General features: G+C 37.7%; 1 protein-coding gene across 2 annotated transcripts in view; it reads left to right on the forward strand.

Moving 5' to 3' along the window:
* Positions 1–25,533, forward strand: part of FSHR (follicle stimulating hormone receptor) — a 235,669-nt gene that overhangs the window by 123,804 nt on the left and 86,332 nt on the right. For both annotated transcript variants that reach the window (XM_072635612.1, XM_072635613.1), the window contains exon 3: positions 24,049–24,123. In XM_072635612.1, coding sequence (XP_072491713.1) covers positions 24,049–24,123 — 75 coding nt within the window. The remainder of the gene's footprint in view (positions 1–24,048; positions 24,124–25,533) is intronic.

The following is a 25,533-nucleotide window of genomic DNA, read 5'->3' on the forward strand; positions in this document are numbered from 1 at the left end:
GATGCAACCTTAGCTACTTACTAGTTATGTGACCTTAGTTTGCATCAGTTTCTTCAGCTATAAAATGGAGATAATAACACCTACCTTGCAGGGTTGTTGTGAATTTCTAATGACATAATATCTGTAAAGCATTTAGCAATGCCTGGCACATAATAAGTGTTGTATAAATGATCATTCTCTTTCTTTTCCCCCTTTCCTAAGTTATCTTCCAGCTCTAAGATTCTATGATTCTCAACTACATCTGACACTAACTAACTATGTGACCTTTCACAAATTAACAACCTCTCTGACCCTCAGTATACTCAACTAAAACATTAGGGCATTGTATCAAAGAATTTCTGAGGTCCTTTCTCCCTTTAAAATTCTGGAATTTATGATTTCAGGAATGTAAGGAAACCCCACCAACCAAAAGACTTCTTCCCTATCTGCCCCCGGGAGATACGCTGGGGAATAAATGGATAATATCAGGGCTTTTCTTGAAAGTAGATTTGTTCCAAGATCCTGAATAGATGAAGGAAGAAGAAGAGAACAGAGAGAAGTGAATAGCAGAGGAATGAGAGACTTCAGATACCAAAGAATTTACAAACTTGGGATTATAGAATTTAAAGCTATAAGGATCCTTAGATCTAGTTCAATCCTTTCATTTTATTTATAGGAAACTAAAGCCCACACAGGCTAAGTAACTCATCCAACATTACACAACTAGTATGTGACCAAGACAGGATTCAAATCTAGGTCCACTGACCAATCCAGTTCCAACATTATTTTTATTATACGATGCAGCTTTTTAACCAACCTCACAATTTTGTTGTGAACTAACCAGTCCCTCAACAAATTATTTTTTAAGTTGATGGGTCAATGATGTCATCTTAGTACAAGATGGAATTAATTTTAAAAATTACAAATGTGTAATATGGAGCCATACACTCAATAAACATTGACATCCCAATTGTTACCAATAGTCCAAAGACTGAGTTAGAAAAGCCATAAGAGCAAATAGTTCTCCTGTAGGCAGTGGTAAAGTATCACTGGGACATGGGTTTATTCCTTCATTTTCCTGACCATGTGAGTCCTGTGGCAAACAGTTGGATATGGGCACTTTAAAGCTTAGAATCTGATACCAAAGAGGACCAACAGAGCCCAGGGGCAGCAGTGCAGAGCTCATAACCCTAGTTATTGGTGGAAGCTGCTGTTCAGTTACAGTCAGCAAAACAATCCAATATAGAGTCAGTGAAAATATCTCCCTGTTGTTCAGAACAGCTCTACTGACAATAGTATAATGCTCTGGGTACTATTTTTTAAGCAGAGTGTTTAGCTAAGGTGCTCCAGTGAGATTTCAATTGAGATGTAGTTGGATATAAGTTCCTTGTCACTCAACAAGAATTAAAAATAAAAGGAATGGGGGAAAAAGGGAGGCCCATAAAGGAGACAGTCAAATGCCATACATGAAAGTTAATGAGTTGGAAAATTGAGAGGTATAAAAGAGTAATTGTTGAGAGAAAGAGGAAAAAAAACAGAGACTGAGGAAGGAAAAGGATGGGAGTGTTAAAGAAAAGCAGAGAAAGAGGAAGAGATATGTTAGAGGTATGCTGAATGTGGCAAAGCAGTAGATTAGGACTCAGAGGAAATAATCGAAGTGTTCCTGGCACCATGGAAGGAGCCTAGGGCTGGGGTTTGCATTTTCTGTTCGTATTTGCTGTTCTCACTTGAAAGGAGTGCCAGGGTCTCTGACAAAGAAGAAATGAAAAGTCATTTAGAGGAGACATCAGTGGAGTCCTCTTTTAAGCTAATAAAACAATCTCTGTCCTTTGGGAGAGTAACTATGGCAGTTCATTATGATAAACTTCTCTCACTTCCCTTTTCCAAGGCTCAGAATGAACAAGATGCTTTCACTGACCCCACTTCAGTCTTACTCAATAGGGAGGGATTGGAGCAACAAGGGTTCGAGGAATATATCATGTAAGAGCATTTCCTTAAGACAAGTGGAACATATCAACGGGATGGCTATTGAGAGTTTAAGGTATCATATCTGGTCACTCAGCAGAACAAAATTGACTTCTTCCTACTGGGGATAGAATTCAAGTCTTTAGACCCATTTGTGGAATTGTTTGCCAAGGAAGAGTGTTATTGTGGTGGAAAATGGAGGGAATAGATGCACAAATGGTGCTTTAATCATTTTGATGGGGGAAGGGGAAGAAGAGGAAGAACCAAAGATATGGGGCAAGAAACCCTTCCCAATAAAGTTGGGAAAGAAGAGCCCTAAAATGACTCAAGTTCATCCTTGATAGCACCAGGATTCTGGATGCCCAAGGAAGAAAAAAAATAATAGTTGCCATTTGTACAATACTTTGGACTTTGCAAAGTCCTTTATATACATTATGTCATCTGAGCTTTATAGCAACCCTGTCAGGCAGTTGATGGAGGTATTATTATACTCATTTTATAGAGATGAGAAGACTGAGCCTCTGGGAAGTGAAGTGACTTGACCATGGTCACACAACTAGTAAATTTCAGAAGCAGGATTTGAATTCAGGTCCTCCTTATCCTAAGTCTGGTATTCTATCCACTATGCAGTGGACAAGAATTCACAAAAAACAACTTCAAAGATTTAGGGCAGATGGGATGAGACCAGGAGTCAACATGGGATGATAGTTGAACAGCAAGGAGTAGCCAACCATGGAGAGGAAGAACAAGGAGACAGTTTTATTAGAAGAACATAACGAGTGTCACAGCTCTCTGACCCACCTCCCAAAAATACCTTTTTTCCACCTCCCATTTCCTTTCTATTTAGGGAACATTGATCTAGGGCTATTATCGGTTATCCATATGCTTGATCACAACTACATTTGTTTTATAATTGTTGATCACTTTGATGAGCACTGGAGGCATCTCTTCTCCTGGAAAGAAAGCTTCATAATAGACAAGAGGATATTGAAGTTCAGTGCAAGGCCTCTCTGATGTCTCTGCATTGCATGGTTTTTGGTACTACTGTCCTTAGTTCTTCTCCTCCATTACTTTCCTCTCTAACAACACACTTAATAAAAGCAATGATGATAAACTTGTCATCTCGTTACTTTACTTTCTCTGGCATAGAATCTTCTATCCTCAGCAGAGGTTGGGTAACCTAGAGTCACTGCTGTTAATATTCCTGCTAGTATTGTTAATGTTCCTTTAGTGATGTGCTTGCCCAGTTAAATAATTCAACTGGGGATAAAGAGGGAGGGAAGAAAGTGTTTATGATGCAATACAGCATGGTAACCTCAACTTCTCGCTGCAAGAGTTCATTCTCCTCAATTCTCTGAAGCACACTGCCATAGGAGGCAGCTAGGTTGCCCTATGGAGCTCTGGGTCTGGATTCAGAAAGACCTGAGTTCAAATCCAGCCTCAGATGTTACCCGAGTGATCCTCAGTAAGTCACTAAACCTCTGTTTGCCTTAACCCACTGCAGCAGGAAATGGCAAACTACTTCATTGTCTTTGCCAAGAAAACACAAGGGATGATATTCAGAAATAACTGAACAACAACAAAAACTCTGTCACTAAAAAGAATCAAGTTGGCCTGAATAATAAATAAAAACATAAATCTGAGGGTTTTTTTCTTTTTGATTAGGGTAAATTTCCCTGAAAATTTATTAATCATGAAGTGATTATTAACCATGTAAGCTTAGTCTTGCATAAGTGAAATAAACATAAAAAGACATGTAGAACATAGACAAGCCCTTCCCATTTGGGGAGAAAAAGAGAACTATTCAAGAGTGTGTTGGAGATAGCCCAATCCAGCTCAGGGAGCAAGTGGTTAAAATGATAATACATAGGATCAAAAATCTGGAAAAAAACCACAGAAGTCTTTGATTCCATTATTTACATTAAAAATGAAGAAACTAAAGAATTTGCCCTAAGTCACAAGTATTATATATAGCTGGAAGGGACTTCTGAGGTCATCAAGCCTAATCTCTTCATATTTCATTTAAGGAAACTGAGACACAAAGACCTGTCCAGGATTGTACAGCTGGTACGTGAGGGGGGATTCAAACTGAGGTCTTCCTTACTCCAAGAATAGCAACTTACTTACTACAAAAGCATTCAATTCAGTGCTCTTGCCCCTGGACTATGGTCCAGGTCTCATGGCAACTAAACGTAGTTTTGAATTGTATCCAGTGCTTCTTAAAACTGTGGGTGGCAACCTCATATGGGGTCTTGAAAGATGTGGCAATAGTAAAAGGTTTCTGAGCATTCAAAGACCAAATATTAACTCAAAATCAAAGACGTAATGAATCCAAGGTGCTTCTGGAAGCACTTGCCTATGTCCCACCACTGCACCGCAGCCTTGGTTCTGAACACAAAGCATGTGCACTTTGCAATGCACAAGGCCAACAAACACTGCCAGAATGGAAAAGGGGTCACAAGTAGAAAAAGTTTAAGAAACCCCATATATAGACAACTCTCCGTCTTCCTTTTCATTAGGTTTCTTCAACAACAACCTTGTGATCTTTTACACTATAATTTTTCTTCATCTAATTATCATAATATGTTTGTCATCCATTGTTGTGTCCTGAGAAAACTGTAACTTTGTTTCTGAAGTTCATGGAGAGAGAAGAAAATTCTCTAGTATTTGAGACCCAAGGAATCTCCCCAACTAAGTAGTACTCACCAGAGGCAGGATTTGAACCCAAGACCTCTGACTGTAGAGGCAATGTGCTTTCCACTGTATCGTGCTACCTCTGTTTTTGTTGCTCTTGTCTCATTTCATTTTTCTTCTGGTATTTTGTCCTTAGGTTTTTTAAATCTATAATAACTCCATTGTGTTAAAGCATTTACGTGGGTCATCCATTTCTTTGTGTGATTTTCCAAAACTGTTTTTTGAGAATTTCTGGTAGTTTTTACTTTCTTTTGGTCTGCCTATTGTTCTTAAACAAGAGAATGAAGATATGGGCTTCCTTGTAGCCTCTAAATCTACCATCAAGTGTCTTTACCACTTAATTGGAACGAAAACATAAATATACATTTCAAAAATGGAAACCATTCTGAGGAGCCACTAGAAGTACATCGTGCCCATTTGGAGACTAGTGCTGGATACAAGTGCTTTTCACATTGCTTTTGCTGTTTTGGGTGTTTTTTTTTTCCCCTAGGATGACTTAGGAGACAGATTGTAGAGAAGAATATATAGTTCTTTGAAATTTTTTAGAGACAAACACTAGTAAAGAAAAAAAAAACAACACAAATGGGCGTGGTGGTTTGTTCTTGACTTGCTGTTGGCACTGCTTTTGTTTAAAAGCATGAAGGTTTAACTTGAGGGTATCCATTAGTGCTGCTCACAGAGTCCTGACCACCATTCAACCATACTCCCGGCTTTGTCTGGGACTATGTACATCTTCCATAAAGATTCAGTTTTCCAATGAAAAATAAAGTTAATTGAACCAAGAACCACACAATGAAAATGAAATTCCACTTTTAAAACACTCTCTTTTGCCTCTTAAGGAAATTGGTGGTGAATTTTACCTAATTAAATATCATTGTGGTCTGATTAGCCTGCCTCCTGGCTATGGTAGCTACAGTCATTGCTTATTAATGAGTCTGTGCTAACTAGTGCTGGGATATGAAAGCAGGAGATATCTGGGGTCACACAGAAACAGTATGCACTACAGCTAGGTGGCACAGTGAATAGAGAGCCAGTGCTGGGGTCAGGAAGATCTGGGTATAAATCCAGCGTCAAACACTAACTAGCTGTGTGATGCTGGGCAAGTCACTTAGCCCTTTATGCCTTAATCTTCTCATCTGTAAAATGAACTGGAGAAGGAAATGGCAAACCATTCCAGTGTCTTTGTCAAGAAAACCTCAGAGAGGGGTTACAAAGAGTTGGACACAACTGAGAATGAACAACCAAAGACACAAGATAGTCATGGACTTTAGGACATCTTTGAGGAGTTCACACAGTCCCCTTTTTGCCTCATAATCCACAGATAAAGAAGAGATCTTCAAATTGGTCATTAACCTAAGGAAATAGCAGTGAAATCCATTCAACGCCCTCACAAGATGTTCCCTTCTTTCTCATCTCTATAAGATGTTCCTGATCTTCCATTTGATGAGGCTGAACTTTGAATTATGTCTCCCAGGTCAAGAGTAATCTATGTTTGCCAAATGTCTTCTTTGTGAACAGTGGCTAGATCACTACGTGGGCAAGTTTAGGGAATCATTCTGTGCCCAAGGTTACTCACGGGTCAGTTTGTGGCTAAGGAAAAATGTTTCTCAATGTGAAAGTGATCGATTTGAGGCTCAAACCATCAACCTTGGATTCTTTAGCACTATGTTCTAGGATACTGAGATAATTGATCTGGACCAATGCAAGTAACACAAAATAGTATTAATAATAATAAATCACCATTTACATAGCATTTGGGGATTTCAAAGTGCTTTGCAAATATTATCTCTTATTTTATCCTTTCAACAACCTTGGGAGGTAGGTGTTCTTATTATCCTCATTTTACAGATGAGAAAACTCAGGCAGAGAGAAATGAAATGACTTGCATAGGGTCACACACAACTAGTATATGTGTAAGTCTATATACTAACTCGTCTTCCTGACTGCACCCCAAGCTTTATCTAACTAGCTACCTAGAACTAGAAAACACCTTAGTGACCATTTAGCCTCACATCTTCGTTTTACGGGTGTGGAACTTGAGGTCGGTGAGGTTAAGTGACTTGTCCAAAATCTCCCAGGTGACAAATGGAATAGACAAATTTTGAACCCAGGTTTTCTAACTGCAGAGATAATGCTTTTTTTCTTTATGGCGCACTTAAAAATGCCTCCTAATTCTAGAGGAAAAGTTAATTAGAATCCACAGGTACAAAAAAGTCAACCTAAGTTAGTTTAAAGTTCTCTCTCCCATTTCCTCTCTTTCTAAGGAAGAATCATAAAAATTTAACTCATCTTATTTTAAAATAATAAACTTACTTCAATACACTAATTATCTGTGATTTCACTCCCTCCACTGACACAGATCAAAACTTCTCTTCATCTTAGCAGGCAATCTTCATGAGTTACTGTAGCTGAAAAAAGAGCCTATCACTAAGCAGTCAGTCTCCTGGCAATGAATCTCCCCAGAATAAGCTAAGGTACTCTTCCACTGAAAGACCCATAGTCCATTCTCAAGTACATATTAGAAGTCTTTCCTCCTTGGTAGGACTTATAGGACTTAGAGCATTCTTCCTATTCTTACTAGCTATATGACACAGAAGATGCAGCTGAAAACTCAAGGCTGCTCTCCATGCTACAGTGTGGTATCAGAGAAAGTCTTCAGAAGAGGACTGTTGAAGGGAAAGCATGTGAGAGGGACAGAGATAAAGTAAACAAAAAGTTGGGAGAATAAATGAATGATTAAAAAGAGTATGCAATTATTACATATTAAGCACTGAAATAGAAGAAATAGGCTCCATGTACTCTTTAATATAGGACCCTCCAACCCAAAAGAGACCATGACCCTTTGGGGGCATGCCCAAAGATCAGGATGGGTCTGTGTGAGACACAGAACTTTAGGGACCTGAGGTCATAAGGAGCAACAGATAAGGCTAAATCTACTAATAATATTAGGAAAATTATTTGTATCATATCCTACTTGCCACTTAGACTATGGGATTTAAGAATTAATATTTGTTATTTTTCTCTGAAGTTTTTGTGTGTTTGTCCTTCGTTGCCAAAGAAGACTATGCCATCAGAGAAATAGTGACATGACTTGCCCTGGACTTTGCTTTGAGTGAGGGAGGGCTGTGCAGGTCACCAGCCTCATTTCTCCTCCAGAGCCATCTGAATCCAGTGACCAGATATTCATCAGGATAACTGGAGATGACACAGGATGAGGCAATTGGGGTTAAGTGACTTGCCCAAGGTCACACAGCTAATGAATGTAAAGTGTCTGAGGTGAAATTTGAACTCAGATCCCCCTGACTCCTGCACTAGTGTTCTATCCACTGTACCAGTGTTTATCGGATGATTAACTGCTTATATACAGCTCTTCAACTGCTCATTTTCATTCTCATTCTGAATGGATTACCCATAGCAGCCCATTAAAGGAAAAAATTGTTTTTTCAGCTACAGCATAGGCTAGAGCAAGGATTCTTAACCTTGGTTAAGACATGGTAGCAGTTATGTCACAGATCCCTTTCATAGTATGGTAAAGTCTATGGACCCCTACTCAGTATAGCATTTTTAAATGCATAAAAATATAAATATGATTACAAAGAAAACCAACGATATTGAAATAACGTTATAAAAACATTAAATAAACACATTCATGACCAGCAGGTTAAGAACCCTTTATATTCTGCAAGAAACCAAGTAATGGACTGGATCCGTCCCATGGTCTAGAGGTACTAAACCTTTCCCCACATTCTACCTCAAGCCAATAGCATAAAGTACTGATTATGTGCTATAAGAAACAGATGGTGGTGCACCTAAAATGAAGCTGGTTGCTATGGTGATGAATAAATGAATGAGCATTTTATTAAGATCTTACTCTGTACAAATACAAAAGTGAGACAGTACCTGTGCTCAAGGAGCTTGTATTACAATAGGAGAGACAACATATACAGATGAATAGTGCCAAGGGAGGGATGTTTTAGTTTAAAAAGTTACAAGTATGATGAGTGGAAGCAAAGGGTTTAGTTTGATGTACATCTTCCAGCAGCAATCGCAATACTGATTTGATTATAGTTACAAAGCTGGAAAGTAGGAGGAAGAGGGGTAACAGCCAAGGAAATGAATATGTTTGGGGGTAATGCAGATACATGTAGGTCATGTGAAGTACTCACCAAATAGAATGAGATAATCTATCCTGAGAACTGTGTCACCCCACCATGCCATACTGAAGTATGGCATTCACTTTCTATTACCCAATATTCATTGATTATAAAGCTCACTTCAAGATGCCATAAAACTACAAAGGAATGGGTTAGGGGGCGAGGTGAACATTGAAAGGCTCAAGACTTGAGATCAGTTAAAGAAGGAAAATTATTTTTATATCCCTTGTATTTATTTTAATATCCCTTGCACTGTACTCATTTACCTTCTCAATTGTGAAAAGAACTGACCCATAGAACTTAGAACTATAATAGTTTACCTTCCCATGTATCTTTTCTGGAACTTCTTGAAATTCTATAGCCTAGTATAGTTGAAGTCAGAGGACCTGACACTGTGTAACCTTGGGAAAAAGTCATTTTGCTCTCTGGTCCCCCATTTCCTCATTTATAAAATGAGGAGACATACTCATGACCTTAAAGATTTCTTCTAGCTCTAAATCTATGATCTTGTGACAGGTCTGAATCAAGACCTTGCTATTTACTAGTTATATGACCTTGGACAAATGACTTCAAGTCAAATCCACAAGCTTTTGTCAAGTGCCCATTATATGCCAGGTACTGTACTAGGTTTAGACCAGAACAGTCCCTGCCCTCAAGGAACTTACATTCTAATGGGGGAGACAACATACAAACCACTATGTACAAGGAAGATATACACAGGATAATCAGGAGATGTTGCTGGTATTGGTGTTGGTTTTCGTCCTCCATTCTCGAAAAGGACCAATAACATCAGGCAGAAGAGGTCACTTTTGCCTCAATTCTTACCTAGCCTTTAATCACTGATCTAGGAGATAACTACCAGCAGGAGGCACTAGCATTGAGTGGGGGTGGGGTGGGAAAGTCTTCTTATAGAAGATGTCGTTTTAACTGGGACTTACAGGAAGCTAAGGAACCAGGGAATAGAAATGTAAAAAGAAAGAATTCCAGACATAGGGGATAGACAATAAAAATCACACACACACACACACAAAATTGGAAAAGGCTAGGTTATGAAGGGGTTTAAAGGACAGAGGATTTTGTATTTGATCTTGGAGATAATAGAAAGTCAGTGGAATTAGTTGAATAAGGTGGTGATACAGTGAGACCTGAGCTTTAGGAAGATCACTTTGATGAATGAGTGAAGGATGGATTTGAATGCAAAAATGTATGAGATAGTGAGACCAACAAGCTGACTACTGCAATAATCCATATGTGAAATGATCAGGGCCTGTACCATGGTAGTGGCAGTACAGGGGACAACAAGGGGAGTGAATATAAGAGATGTTGCAAAGGTAGAAATGGTAGGACTAAGCAATTGATTGGATATGGGGGAAGTGAGAGAGTGAGGAGTTGAAGATGACACCAAGGTTGTAAGCCTGGGTAACTTAAAAGAATGATGATGCCCTGAACAGTAGTGTTGAAGTTAAGAGAGCAGGGTTTTGGGGGGAAAATAATGAGTTCAGTTTTGGACATATTAAATTTGCTTTACCACCCTGAATTCCATTTTTCTTCATCTATAAAGTGAGAGAGTAAGACCTATACAGCTCAAAAATCCATGGTCCCATGATCTCTTCACAACTGTCTATAGAAACAAGAACAAGAAGCCACCAAAGACATACTGCAGCTCCTTTATTATTTTTCTGAGGGCTGGTCCCACACCTGAAGATTGGTGTTAGTATTGTAATCTCACCTTCCCTTTGAATTGTCAGCCTGCTGTGGCAGGTTTTGTGATTTCCCTGACTCAAGAAGACCATCAGCATTTTTGAGCATCTGAGGTCCACTGACCTTAATGTAGCAAGCAGAAAACACACCTTCTAAGTGTACTGAATGTAAACATGTGTTAGACATCACTGCAAGCCACTGACTAGGACATTGCTATGTACAGAGACAAGGCTAATACTTTCAAATCCGGGGACTTGGTTGGAAAGCTCATCTCTCAAGATCAAGTGCTTGTCAGATAAAATGGGATAATTTATTGCAGTAATGCAGGTAACTGATTTTCTACAAGAGGAAATCCTGGAATCCTTGACAAGACTGCCAGGGTGTGCTGCCAAAATGCTCCTGACACTTTACTCCCATTTCCAGAGGTAACTTCAACCCCAAGCTAAAGCTTTGCAGAATGAAGGCTTGAGGTTGTTGGAGTATGCTGGATAAACAGAAATGCCTTTCTGATTCCGTCCTTATTAAGAATGTTTTCTTTAATTAATTTATTTTTAGTTTTCAACATTCATTTCCATAAGCCTTGGTAAGTATCATCATAAACTATATAAGACCTCTCTCTTCCTGAAAATTTTTACATTCATTTTCTTTTAAGTTTGAGTTCCAAACTCTCTTGCTGTGGAGAGAGAATTCTGGGAATATGGCAGTTAGGTCAGAAAATTCCAAGCTCTACAGATTTCCCCCACAAATTAGAAATACCATCTCATAAAGTGGTAAAAATAAATACAAGTAGGGGCAGAACAGGGATCCTCCTGGGACAATTGGAGATTTGAAGAAAAATCCTAGCAAGAGGTTTGGTCCCTGTGAAGAGTAAATATCTTCAGGCTAGGTCTGCTTGAGCAACAAGGAGTAAGCCCTGGGGTTGGCTGGGCTGGGATACTGCCTCAGCCCCAGCTAAAATAACTTTTACCTCTCGGAAAATGAGGAGAGTTGGGTGACTGAGACAGGGAAAATCAAGGGAACCTCTGCTTACAAGGAATGCCAGACCCAACTGTGCTGTGGAGATGTAGCCAGGGGCAAGAAGGAACCAGCATATGCCTAGTAAATGCAGAAGCAGTGGGGTGGGGATGCCACTGGCTGTAGGCACTCACAAGAGGCTGGAGATCTTGGTTTCATATCTAGGCCAGAGGGGAGAACTGAAGGAGAATCTGAGACCAGAGGCACCATCCCCCATACCAGAAGGCTAGAGATGATTACAAAAGCTAAGCTGCTACAAATTTTTAAAACAATGAACAGGCAAATGAGAAAGAATCCAACCATAGAGAATTACTATGGAAATAGAGAAGACCAGGGTTCATTTTCAGAGAAGACTGAAGCAAAGAAATCCTCTGCTACCCAAAAGAGTAATGTAAAATGGTCACCTGCCCAAGAAAAATACAAAGAAAAACTTTTTTAAAAGACTTTAAAAATCAAATGAGAGAGATTGAGAAAAAACTAAAAAAATCCAAGAAAAATAAGATTATGAAAAGGAAGTTAACCAATTAGAGAAGGAGATCCAGAATCTTAAGGAAGAAAATGATTCCTTGATAATCAGAATTGGGCAAGGAAAAGCCAGCAAAGTTAACAAGAGATCAAGAAATAATAAGATAAAAAGAATGAAAAAATAGAAGAGAATGTGAAACATCTCATAAGAAAAGCAACTGATCTGGAGAACAGATAAAGAAGAAAAAAACATAAGAATAATTGGACTACCTGAAAGCTATGATAAAAAAAAAGAATCTTGACATAATAATACAAGAAATAATTAAAGAAAATTGTCCTGTAGCATTAGAATAAGAGGGGAAAGTAGCAATAGGAAAAATCGACCAAACACCACCTGAAAGAGATCCTACAAGGAAAACCAACAGGAATATAATATTCCAATTCTGAAATCCCCAGCTTAAAGATTAAATATTATGAGCAACAATAAAAAAAACAATTTAAATATTGTACTGCCACAGTTAGAATCACAGAAGACCTAGCCATGGCAATGCTAAAAGACATGTCATAGAATACTATGTATCAAAGAACGAAAGAACTGGGGTTCTGGCAGAAAATATTATACTCAGCAAAGCTAAGCATACTCCTGAATACAAAAATAATGGATACTTAATGAATTGTCAGTTTCAGGATTTTGTTTTTAAAAAAACGTGAACTTAATAGAAGATTTGACAAAGAGCCAAGAGAAATACAAGGTAGATCCCAAACACTAATTATGAGGGACTCAATAAGGACAGACTCTTTTCTTTTCGCATATCTAAAGCGTATGTCTAAGATTGTTAGTAACTGGAGAGTTGTAAGAAAGATTGGGTTGGATGGGAGTATGATAATTTTAAAAAGTATAACCATTTAGGAATAGCTAAAATTATATAAATTATCTTATACAAATGAGGTGCGAGATGAAAGACTTACACAGAAGAATTAGATGGGGTTGGAGGTAGCTCTGGTAGTTCTGGAAGCCTACTTTCATAGGGAATGAGTTCAAGAGGGAATGATGTATATATACATATATACATATATATGTATGTGTGTGTGTGTATATATACATATATACACATATAAATGTGTGTATATACATATATATGTATATATATTTACAGAGAGAAAGTATAAAAGTCTTCTAAACAAGAAATAAAATGCTAAGGGAATCAGGATGGGGGAGAGGATAAGGGAGGAATCTTTAGAGGAGAGGATGAGGTGATTGGTGAAAGGGGAAAATAGAAGGGTGTTTAGATTAATGGGAATGGGAGGATAAGGAAGGGATCTGTGAAGAGGGTATAGGTCAAGTAATAGGAGGGCAAGGTAATGGATAGAAGTAAAGTAGAAGAGTCAAGAGGGATAAGAAATAAGACATACACACAAAATAAAGATCAGGAGTGAAATTTGTTAGGGGAAAAGGAGCAGTAATCATGATCTTGGACAAAGGTAAGGCTAAAATAGATTTCATTAAAAGAGAAAAATAGGAAAACTACACTGTCAGTCATATTTATCAGCATTGTTTAGGACTATTTAAAACACTAGACAGTATAAGGTGGGAATACTGTTGTGGTGTAGGAAATGACAATTTGGTAGACTTGGAAAAATATGGAAAGACTTGGACTTATAAAGGAAGATGTTATCCACCTTCAGAGAAATAGAGGATTAATAAGTATAGTATTATCTTTCATAGTTGCATATGAACATATATGTTTATATATGACTATGATTACTGATATTCAAGTATATTTATAAGTGTGTATATGTATAGGTATATATGTGCTTATATATGTATGTATATTTTTGAGTGTATGTTTATATGTATATGTGTATATATACATTGTATATGAACATATGTGTGTACATATACATGCATGTATATATACATTACACACATCTAGGAAGCAAAAAAAGATGGACAACTCTCAATACAATACAATACAATGCATACAATGCATATTATATAGACTTTTCCGAAACGGAAATTTATGGCTATATATTTTGAATTCTCTCTCACATTCTGCTATACACATGGCAATTGTTTTTCTTTTCTTATTTTGTATTGTTTTAGTATTTAAATTTGTTTATTTTTTCTTTTCTTATTTTGTTTTTAAGTTTAAAATAAAAAGTCATGCAAAACATTTCTCTATTAGCCATGTTGTGAAAGAAAACACAGACAATAAAAATAAAGAAAGAAAAAAGTGTACTTCAGTCTGCAGAGTTCATTAGAGAGCATTTTTCATAATGAGTCCTTTGGAATTATAATTGTCTTGATCAAAACAGCTAAATCTTTCATAGTTGATCATCCCTACAATATTGCCAGTGCTATGTACAATGTTCTCCTGGCTCTGTTCACTATACTTTTCATCAGTTCATATAAATCTTCCCAAGTTTTTCTGAAATCCTCACCATCATCATTTCTCAGGGCATAATAGTATTCCATCACAATCATATGCCACAGTTTGTTTAGTCAACCCCTGACTGATAGGCATCCCCTCAGCTCCTCATTCTTTGCTACCAAAAAAAGCTGCTATAAATATTATTCATATGTATAAATGCTTCTCTCTTTTCCTGGATCTCTTTGGGATACAGAACTAATAATGGAATTGCTAAGTTAAAGGGTATGCACAGTTTTATAGCCCTTTGAGCAGTTCCAAATTGTTCTCCAGAATGGGTGAACTAAGTTGAAAATCCACCAACAGTGTATGTGTACCAATTTTTCCACATCCCCTCCAGCAATCATTTCCATTTTGTATCATATTAGCTAATCTGATAGGCGTGAGGTGGTATCTCAGAGTTGTTCTAATCTGTATGTCCCTAATCAATAGAGATCTAGAGCATGTTTTTTTTCATGTGACTAGTTAGTTTTGATTTCTGCTTTGGAAAACCTTCTATTTATAGCATTTGATCATTTATCAAGTGTCAAATGGCTCTTATTTTTATAAATTTGGTTCAATTTCCTACATGTTAGAGAAATGACGCTTCTGTCAGAGATGCTTGCTACAAATTTTTCCCCCAGTTTCTTATTTAACTCTCAATTTTGACTGCATTAGTTATGCTTTTGAAAATAACATTTTAAATTTCACGTAATCAAAATTTGTACACTTTACTACCCATGATCCTCTCTGTCTCTTATTTGGTCATAAACTCTTCCCCTCTTCATAGGTCTTCCAACTAAATTTTTCCATGCTGCTGAAATTTCCTTATAATATCACTGTTTATGTCTAAATCATTTTATCCATTTTGACTTTATTTTAGTATACGGTGTGAAATGTTGGTCTATGTCTTGCATCTGCCAAACTGCTTTCCCATTTTCCCAGCAATTTTATTCAAACGGTGAGTTTTTTATCCCAAATGCTTTGACTTTAGATTTATCAGACTAGATTATTATAATCAATTGCTACTGTATATTGTGTGCCTAATCTATTCCACTGATCCACCATTCTATTTCTAAGATATCAATTCTCCTTCCAAATCTTTCCTCCATAACTCTTATTCCTTTTCTATTTTTTTCTCTTATGCTTTCATTTTCTCTGTGAGATTGTTATACATTTTAAAATTCTTATTTCATTTCTTCCAGGAATTCTATCTGAACTTGTTTAGAAGTTGTGTTTTTCTTCTAGGTTCATTTCTATTGTATCTCTATCAACACAATAGCTCTTTATGGTGACATTCTTTATTTACTCTTCCAACTTTACTTCCTGAATTGATACTTTGTGTTAGGGTCAAGATCAGGGTACTTTTAGAGGGAATGTATGTGCCTCATTTAGTCTTCTTTTGTATGTTTTGGGGTCCTTCTGCTGCTTTCCTTGGTCTGGAGTACTAGGCTATTGAAAGATCTCCGGGGAAGTTCAGGCTAGTAAAGTGCATTTTTCCAGTGGACTTCCCAAGCTGTCTGACCCCCAAAAGAAGTCTGATCACTACACTCCTGAACCAAGATGTGTAAGCACCTGTTTTGGATCTGGATAACACAACCATGAGTTTGCCTGTGTTTGGAGATCTAGTTAACTGTTTTTGGCCCTAGCTGTAGTTAGCAAGCTTGAAAGTTTTGAAGGTTCCAAACTGCAACCTCACCATTGTTCTGAGCTCCTCACCCTCATTATTAAGGTGCAAGGTTTAAGATTAGGCTGGGAGTTGGAGCACATAATCCACAACAGTGTCAGAGCCCCACAGTAACTGCTGTTAATTTCTCTTCCTGATACTTGTATAGTACACAGCCTCAGTCTCACAATCACTCCTTGTCCTTGCTGTTACCCTTAGGTTTAGGTTCAAGGTCATTTAATCTATTCATTATTTTTCAGATGAAGAATCTGAGACCTAGAGATGTTAAATAACTTATCCAAGGTCACATGGCTAATTGGTGGCCATCCTGAGACTAAAATCCAGGTCTCCTACCCCCTCTAGGTCAATACTCTTTCATTATTACAGGCTAGACGTAATAATCCTGAGCCCTCTCTTCATTGGACTTCTTCCTCCCTGTAGCATATAGTTAGAAAGCCTTTCTCATTCACAAATAGGGAGGAGTAGTAAAATAACTTGAGGAAAAAGGCTTTAAATAGTTGCTTTCATCAACCTGAAATGCATCTTTACCATTACCTCTGTCTCTATTGGCTTGAAAAGACGGGGCCATTGGGTGCTAAGGTCAAGAACAGGTCCAAGCTTATGGATTCTTTACAGCTCTCCATGAGTATGCACTTTAAGGATTCTACCTTTTCATTTCAAAAAGATTTACCCTTAAATTACTCGAAAGTGGAAAATCCCTTGCTAATAACAATATGGGAAAGTCTGTTTCAAGTTATCTTGATTTTATGATGTTGCACTTAAAGTGGTGTAAATGTTCTGATAAGCAAAGTTATTTTTATAATACAGCTTCTCAATTACCATCACTGACTGCTTGGGTGATGATAAAAGGGCTCCAAACCTCTTCCTGCAGACCTAGTTATAACTCACCAGGGGCTTTCAACCCATTTACAGATTGATGGCCTATTGGGGAATACTTAGAGGGAATTTTCCTTTCCTTCTAGAAGACTAGCCCCCATTGATTCAGCCAACACCAGAAAAAGAGCAGTTTTATTGTGTATTTCATGTGGTGCTTGGGGTGGATTTGACAACCACTCATGTGGACTTAATAGCAGAAGAGGGTTTCCCTCGTCCACCATCTCTGTTGGAATAGTATAACAATCTTCCTAGTTAATAGGCTACAAAGCTTTCTTCCTAGGATAATAAATGTTTGGCTTCCCAAACTATCCAAAGCACACATCTGACCTTTAATAAATAAACTGTGGCTTGGGGGGATGGGGGTGTTTCTGTCCTTTGAAAAATAAACAAGTCCATAAGCAATTCCCTCTTCCTCCTCACCCAGGACTACCCCCAAAGTCCCCAGTCTTGGTGGGAAAGCTAATGGTTTTTCAGTTTACTAGTGCCATCTGTTGGATAGTTCCCAGAAGTAGTATATTCTAAACTTAAGAAATATATAACAGAACGTTGGTGTTAGAAGGGTAGAGATTATTTTATTCATCTCTTTCATTTTACAGAGAAGGTGTAGGAGGTGTGGGATGTAACCTGGATAAGGAAAGACATGCCTGGAAAAGGAAATGATCCCCATTTTAATTGAGGTTTTCATGTGGAAAGAGAATTAGATATCCTTTGTGTCTCCAAAGAGAATTAGGATAAAGGGGTAAAAAAATGACAGGGAGATAGATTTCAGGTCAGTGTAGGGAATAATTTCCCAAATTAAAGCTCCCCCAAAATGGAATAAATAAATACCTCATTGACTGTAAGGTACTGATATATAGATTTATAGACATAGATAGATATCATGCAAGGTAGTTTTATACACCAAGCAGTGGGTGTTGACTAAATGATCTCCAAGATCCTTTACAATGGTAAAATGCAAAGGCTAGGAATCTGAGTCCCAGAGAATCATTACACAGCTAACAAGCAGCAGAGTTGCAGCTAGAAACCTGGTCAGCTGACTTCCAGTTCCACATGTATCCTAATATTGTCATTGTATTTCGTGGTAAAGAATATAGAACAGAGAATCTTTCTAGAGGAATCTCATTTGTAGATATTTGCTTTACTTTTCAGCAACATTTTGCTTTTCTACCTGCTTTCCTCTTTGGTAATGAATTGCCAAATTAACCTCAAGTAAAGGTACTTTTAAAACATGAACACATATGGTGCTCAGTCCACATACCCAAGTAGTAAACCTGGAATAAGCTGTTACTAGCTTAACTATGTGCTAGAAAATGACCAGGGATGAGCCATATCTACTGGCAACACTAGAAATAACCTTCAAAGACTTCTCTCTCTGACTTTGCCTACCCTTTCTCTGAGCTTTACTGCTACTCCTTTAAATACTCAAACACATTTCTCTTCATTTCTCAATGATTCTGCAGGATTCTCCTGGTCTTTGATAGATCCAAATCATCAGATCTACTAGGAGCAGGGTTCAAACAACAGGCTAATGTCTCCTGGAATCCAGCTTCCATACTTTCTTGGTTCTGTGATCTCACTGACCTAGGTACTCCCTTCAACTCTTCAAATTTCAACCCAATCCTGCCTTTTCATCCTATACAACTTTTGTCCATTTTTTCCTATAAATCCTCCTCAGACGATCTAGTCAGCATGCTTGGGGCCATCTCAAGAACTCTTAACACTTACAAGGATCCTAATGGAATACAGGAGTCCTCCATAAGTCATCTTTCATCCTCACTACATGAACAGCCCACTTCCTTTCCCAATCATATATCTCTTTGATAACATACTTCTAATGGGGGGCAAACACACCAAAAATAATCACAGAGGGAGGGAGACAGTTAACCTGTCTGTCTGAGCATTTTTCAGCTAATCCCATGGAGATTTAAAACCGCAAACACTGAGAGCTTCACTAAACTATTGAATTCAAAAGCAACACTTAGAATGCCCCCACCACTGAAGCAGATGTTAGGTACTTTTAGAGCTCTCACTGGACCTTTTCTCTTCCCCTCCCTTCAGCACATTCCCTTGGCCATTAGACCTTCTTCTCAGCACTTGAGCTGTTTTCCAGTCTGGGTGACAGTGCTCCTTTCTAAGCCAATTTAAATTAATTCTGCCTGTAAGATTTCCTGAGACACTCTCAGCTGCTGCATTAAAACTGCATGGGCTCCTTCCCCAATGCACCTAATAATAGCACTTTTCATTTCCAAGTCACTTTATAAACATTAACTAATTAAGTTGCCTGGTCTCCTCATGAGGTCTGTGCCTCTGAGGAGTGGACTCTCTTCTCCTTAACCAAGTTACTCCCTAGGGATAAATGAGGACCCTGCAGTGATATGTTAACTCTTTCAGGTTGTGGTCAGGATTTCTCTGATTATTAGAGAAGGGAAAATTTGCTAAGATCACATATTACATGTAGCAAAATTTTTTTTTCAATTATTGTGAAATGTAGAGTTCATGAAATAGCCACTCCCTGTGTAGTGGCTTCTCTGGAGATAAAAAAAGAGGGACATAAAGCATAGAAAAACATCCAGAGTTTATTGGCCCTTAGATGAATCTCATAGTTCATTTTGGCCAAGGAGAGGAGATTTAACAATGACTGTTAAGATTCATAGAAGAAGAATCTAGAGGGAGATCCCATGCTGAGAGCATTCAAAGAGAATCAGGCTTTGGAAGGAGGATTGGGAAGGTTTTGGTCATTGGTCCCTGAGACTAATGCCAGTGCTGGGCAATGAATTAAAGAGGCTGTTTTAATATTGAAGGCCCCTTGGTACAAGTCAGTCAGAGGAATTTGCTTCTGGCAGACCAACCAGGAATAGATAGGATAGGTTACAGAAAAGAAAGGGAAAGAAAAACAGAGTAAGACAGAAAGTGAAACAGAGAATATCAGAGAGCTTGTACCTTTCCACCTTCCAAAGAATGATGAGGAAGGCACAAGGTTTGAAGCCTAAAGAGGAGGCAATTTTTGAAGATACATAGAAAAGTGTCTCTCACCTTGGAGAGGGCAGTCCAAGGGGTAAATACTCCACCCATGAGCTTAGGATAAGGATCTATAAGAAGGATATGACTGGGATAATTTAAGAAGATAAGTATTTTCCCCAGACTCAGGGTTCCCACAACAGGAATTAAGGGTAAGAGAAGTAAAAGGGCAGAAAGAAAATGAGTCAGGGGAATAGGTAGGAGAGAGGCTTGATCATGCTTTCCTACCTGACCTGAAGCACCACATGTCATTTATAATATACAGACAATTACATATATATAATATATATGTATATATATGAGTACATATATACATATATCTATGCATGTTTATGAATATATATGTGTATATACTTACATGTGTATATATAAATCTCTACATATATGTGTATACATACATATATACTCAATTTTGAATAGAAATCTATCTTACACATTAGAAAAATGGGGAAGAAGATAAGAGAAAGGAGAGATGATAAAAGGGAGAGTCGATTGAGGGAGGCAGTGGTTAGAAGCAAAATCGACTTTTGAGGAGGGACAAGATAAAAAGAAAGGAGATGAAACAAAATGAGATGGAGGGAAATATACAGTTATTAATCATAACTATAAATGCTGACACAAAAAATGGAAGTTGATAGCAAGTTAGATTAGAAACCAGAATTCGACAATTTGCTATTTAAAAAAGACACACTTGAAACAAAGAGACACACAGAGAGTTAAAGAACTGGAACAGAATCTAATATGCTTGAGCTACTTCAGGGGTAGTCATAATCTGAGACAAAGCAAAAGCAAAAATAGATCTAATTAAAAGAGATAATTGGAGAAACTATTTTATCATAGAAAATGAAGTAATATAAAAATTACAGCCAAGATTCTCTGATAAAGATCTCATTTCTCAAATATATAGAGAATTGAGTCAAATTTATTAAAAATAAGATTCATTCCCCAGTTGATAAATGGTCAAAGGATATGAACAGGCAGTTTTCAGAAAAAGAAATCAAAACTGTAGTCATATTAAAAAATGCTCTAAATCCCTATTGATCAGAGAAATGCAAATTAAAGCAACTCTGAGATAGTACCTCACACTTTCCAGAAATAACAAATGTTGGAGGTGATGAGGAAAAAGAGGTACACTAATGAATTGTTGATGGAGTAATAAACTGGTCCCACCATTCTGGAGAGCAATTTGGAACTCTACCCAAAGGGCTATAAAGCTATGCATACCCTCTGATCCAAAAATACCAACACTAGGTCAGTATCTCAAAGAGATCAAAGAAAAGTGAAAATGACCTATATGTACAAAAACATTTGTATCAGTTTTGGGAGGGTTTTTTGTGGTGGCAAAGAACTGGAAACCAAGGGGATCCTCACCAAATGGAGAACAGTTGAACAAGTTGTTGCATATGATTGTGATGGAGTACTATAGTGCTATAAGAAATGATGAAGGGTAGTTTCAGGAAAATATGACAACATATGTATGAACTGATGCATAGTGAAGTAAGAAGAATTGGGAGATCATTGTGCACAGTCACAGCAATGTTGTAATTAAGGTCAGCTGTGAAAGATTTGGCTACCTTGATCAATACAATGATCCAAACAATTCCACATGATTCATGATGAAAAAATGGTATTCACATCCAGAGAGAGACAATGAAGCCTGAGTAGAAATTAAAGTATAATTTTCTCACTTTTTTGCAATATGGCTAAGATAGAAATATGTTTCATATGATTTCACATGTATAATTGATATTACACTGTTTACCTTGTCAGTGGCTATGGGAGGTGTAGAAGGGAGGGAGAGAATTTGAAACTCAAAATGTAAAAAGAATATTTAAAATAAATAAATAATGCCATTTCTAAAAGCACTAGCAAAAAGTACAAGCAATAATTTGCTAGAGACTGTAGCAATACAAGAATAAGTATATAACACCTACTATTTGAACTCATGTTCTGAGATACCAGGGGCATTGTAGACTGTGTAAAATGCATTGAGTAATAAGGATCAGGGACTATGTTGTCAGTTAAGCTCTCTCCTTACCTTTGAGGCACACCACCCAATACAAGAGGGCACTGGCAAATATAATCCCATCTTCTGAGCTCTCTCTGAGATTCTACCCCAGATACTAAGACACTCCCCTTTGGCCAGCCCTTTGTGGGGAGTGTCCCAGAATTTTTCTCCTGGGGTGGATGGGGAAAGGAATAAGGGAAAGAAAACATGTTTTATTTACTATATACCAAGCACTATGCTAAGTACTTTACAAGTATTATCTCATTTGCTCCTCACAACAGCCCCAGAAGGTAGGTACTGTATTAGCTCTATGTTGCAGATGAAACAACTGAAGCAGACAGAAGTGATTTGACCAGGGTCACACAACTGGAAAGACCAGGTTTGAAATAAGATTTTTCTGACTCTACACCCAACACTCTGTCCACTTTATCTTCTTGACGTGGGTTACCCAATCAGCAAACAACTAACAGCCCCCTTCCTACTAGGAAAACTCTTCCCCCGTTGTTATGCCATTTGCTTTGATCAACATTGATTCATCTCTAATTCAAGGACATATAGCTTATAAGTGTAATAAGAATACTAGAAACAAAGTGAATTGCATCAATGAATAAACAAATGAAGTATTTATTAAGGATGTATTAGTGCAAAACACTACACTAAATAAATAACGGGGACACAAATAGAAAAGTAAGACAGAACCTGCTCTCAAAGAGTCCACATTCTAATAGTAGAGATAGCACAGAAGGTCTCAGCTAAAAGTTAGGTCCCACAATCCTTAGGGTACAAAGGAAAGGTCCCAGGGTACAGGAGAAAAGCAGATGGTAATACCTTTTCTCCAAAGTCATTTCCACTGGGAAAAAAATGGTATAGCTTTCTAATGTTGAACTGTTTAATAGAGCTTAGAACTCTTTTGAAAAGGCTTTCCTTTGTTGAGTCTTCAGGAGCTGTGGTTGCAGCACCTTCAGGAGCAGTTTCCAGGCTGTATCTCCACAATAACTGCTTCTCAAAATTGTTGAAGACACTAGATTGATATTTCCAAAACTCTTGGGTTCAGGGTTCTTAAGATGTCTCCATCAACATCTAAGGGAAAATGGTGGTCAAGGTGGTTATGGTGGTTAGATGATACATCCTACCTCCTGTCTCTCCTTGTTGCTTCACCTAGGCAGGCTCACCTGCCCTGTGAATGTCAGGTGGTTGGCAGCTGCTGGGGATGGCTAGCCTCTTCTCCACAGGAGTTGCTTCCCCCGATGTGAGGGCTAGGATGGAGGTAGGACCAGTGGTCTAGGAGGTGCTGCCACTCCTTCAATTCATGCGTCTTTCTGCCTGTTGGTAAGAGTTGGTCAGGATTTACTGGTCATGATGAGAAGAGCAAACTCCAATCTCCACAATCTCCACTCCCTCATATACTTGTCTATTGAACTGTATTTCCCAAAGGACCAGTTTCAATATTTCATAATAATGTCTTTAGTCCAGTTCATATATTATCTTCTATGGCTTCCTCTCTCTTCACCCTGAAACAGACACATACCACAGTAACCCATACTTTCTTGTTTTGTTCATGCTCTTCCTTCTACCTGAAATATCTTCTCCATCTTCTATGTCCAAATCCTACATACCCTTCAAAGCCCAGGACAAAAATACATCTCTAAAATGGTGTACCACAGAAAAGATTCCTGGTTTGAGAGTTCTGAGGCTTGCACTCTAGTTCTGGCTCTATTACTAAGAAGCTTCATGATCTTCAATAATCCACTTTACCTCTCTGGGCCTTGGTTTCCTCTTTTGTAAAAATTTAGGGCCAGAGTGGATACTAGCTAATATTCTTTCCATATTTAAAATTCAGTGATTCTTTGACCTTTCATTTAGTGGCTAGAATTATTTTCTAATTGTGCCTCCCACACAATGAGGCATTTCATTCCTTCTGTAAATCATTCCTCCATCTAAACTGTAAGCTTCTTAGGGACAGGAACTGTGTCTTTTATGCCTATGTATTCCCCAAAAAATACCAAGAACAGGGGTAAGTATCCAACCGATTCTTAATAAAGATTTGTTTAGTTTACTCAAATGTCCTTTTGTCCACAGAGAGATCTCTCAGAATGATGCTTTGGAAGTAATAGAAGCTGACGTGTTCTCCAACTTACCAAAGTTACATGAAATGTAAGTAAGAACAGAGTCCACTTCTTACTCTGAATCATAAGGGTAACTGGTACATGCTACTTGCTCTGCACCATTCTGATCTCCACTAGCTGCCCCCAACCCTTCCACATTCTGCTAAATTAAAGGATGGCTCAGAGGCATTTCAGGAGAAGCAAAAAAGGAGTTGGCAAAGTGAGTTTTATCATATGCCAAAAGGTAACAAAAATATTATTTCAAGGAATATTTTATCATCTCATATTGGAGTACTAGTATTAATATTTGCCTAAAAACCACCATGAAAATAATTGAAGCAGTCAGAGGTGGGACCTCAAGGCCACATGTGACATTCTAGGTCCTTGAGTGTGGCCTTTATACTGAGTCCAAGTTTTATAGAACAAATCCTTTTATTAAGGGGATTTGTTTGGTGAAGTTTGGATTCAGTTAAAGGATTGCATTGAGGACCTAGAGGGCCACATGTGACTTCCAGACCACAGATTCCCCACCCCTGTAAGTCTAAACTGAATTTGATTGCTAAGGATGAAGATATAGAGAAATTCTATGAAGAACTTGATGAAATCCCCCAGACTAAATCAACATACATTTTGATGCTTAATGACGTTAGAAAAAGTGAGAATGGGAAGAAAAATATTGTAAAATGAAGTTTGAAAAGAAGGAAAGAGAAGGGCCAAAGACTTGGGGATTTTGAGGAAGCCTCATATCTTTATATGATAAACCCCTTCCTTAAGAAAAGAATTGGTATTTGCTGGTCATGGAAATTACCAAATAAAATTGCAAAAGAATATAAAAGAAATAGATTAATTTTAATAGGCAGCAAAAGACCTGTTAATGATGTGGGAGTTATCCATGAATCAGCTTTCTGTGTAGTCAGAACACTCACTTGTTAAGGCTAAGACCAGAATTAGTATAAAGCAAGAAAGAATAATAATGAGAAAAACTTTCCCTACAACTGAAAGAACTCAATCCTAAACTATTTAATTGAATAACTGACAATTCAAAATAGTAAATGGACAATACAAATGATATAAGTACAAACTATAATACTTTTATGAAGACATTTAACCGATGTAAATCAATTGCCCACAGCAACAAGAGCAAGAGTCCAGATAGTATTCTAGTAAGCAATCATCTGACTTAGTTGCCAAACAGAGAGATGACTGCCAAATACAACACCAGATTAGACTGCAAAACAGTTTGTAAAAATCTTACAAAGAATTCTGATGAGTGATTATGAGTAGTATCATTGAATAAAGCAAAGAGAAGCAATGGATAGGAAAAAACATTTTAAAGAAAACTTGGAAAGACATCCTACTAAGCATAGTAATTTCAAAGGGCATCTAAGGACAAAAATTAAAAAAGAACAAACAAGAAAAATGGAAATATATATCTGTGTGTATATATTCATATCTGTAC

Source organism: Notamacropus eugenii, chromosome 1 (genome assembly GCF_028372415.1).
Source record: "Notamacropus eugenii isolate mMacEug1 chromosome 1, mMacEug1.pri_v2, whole genome shotgun sequence".
Classification (NCBI taxonomy): Eukaryota; Metazoa; Chordata; class Mammalia; order Diprotodontia; family Macropodidae; genus Notamacropus; species Notamacropus eugenii.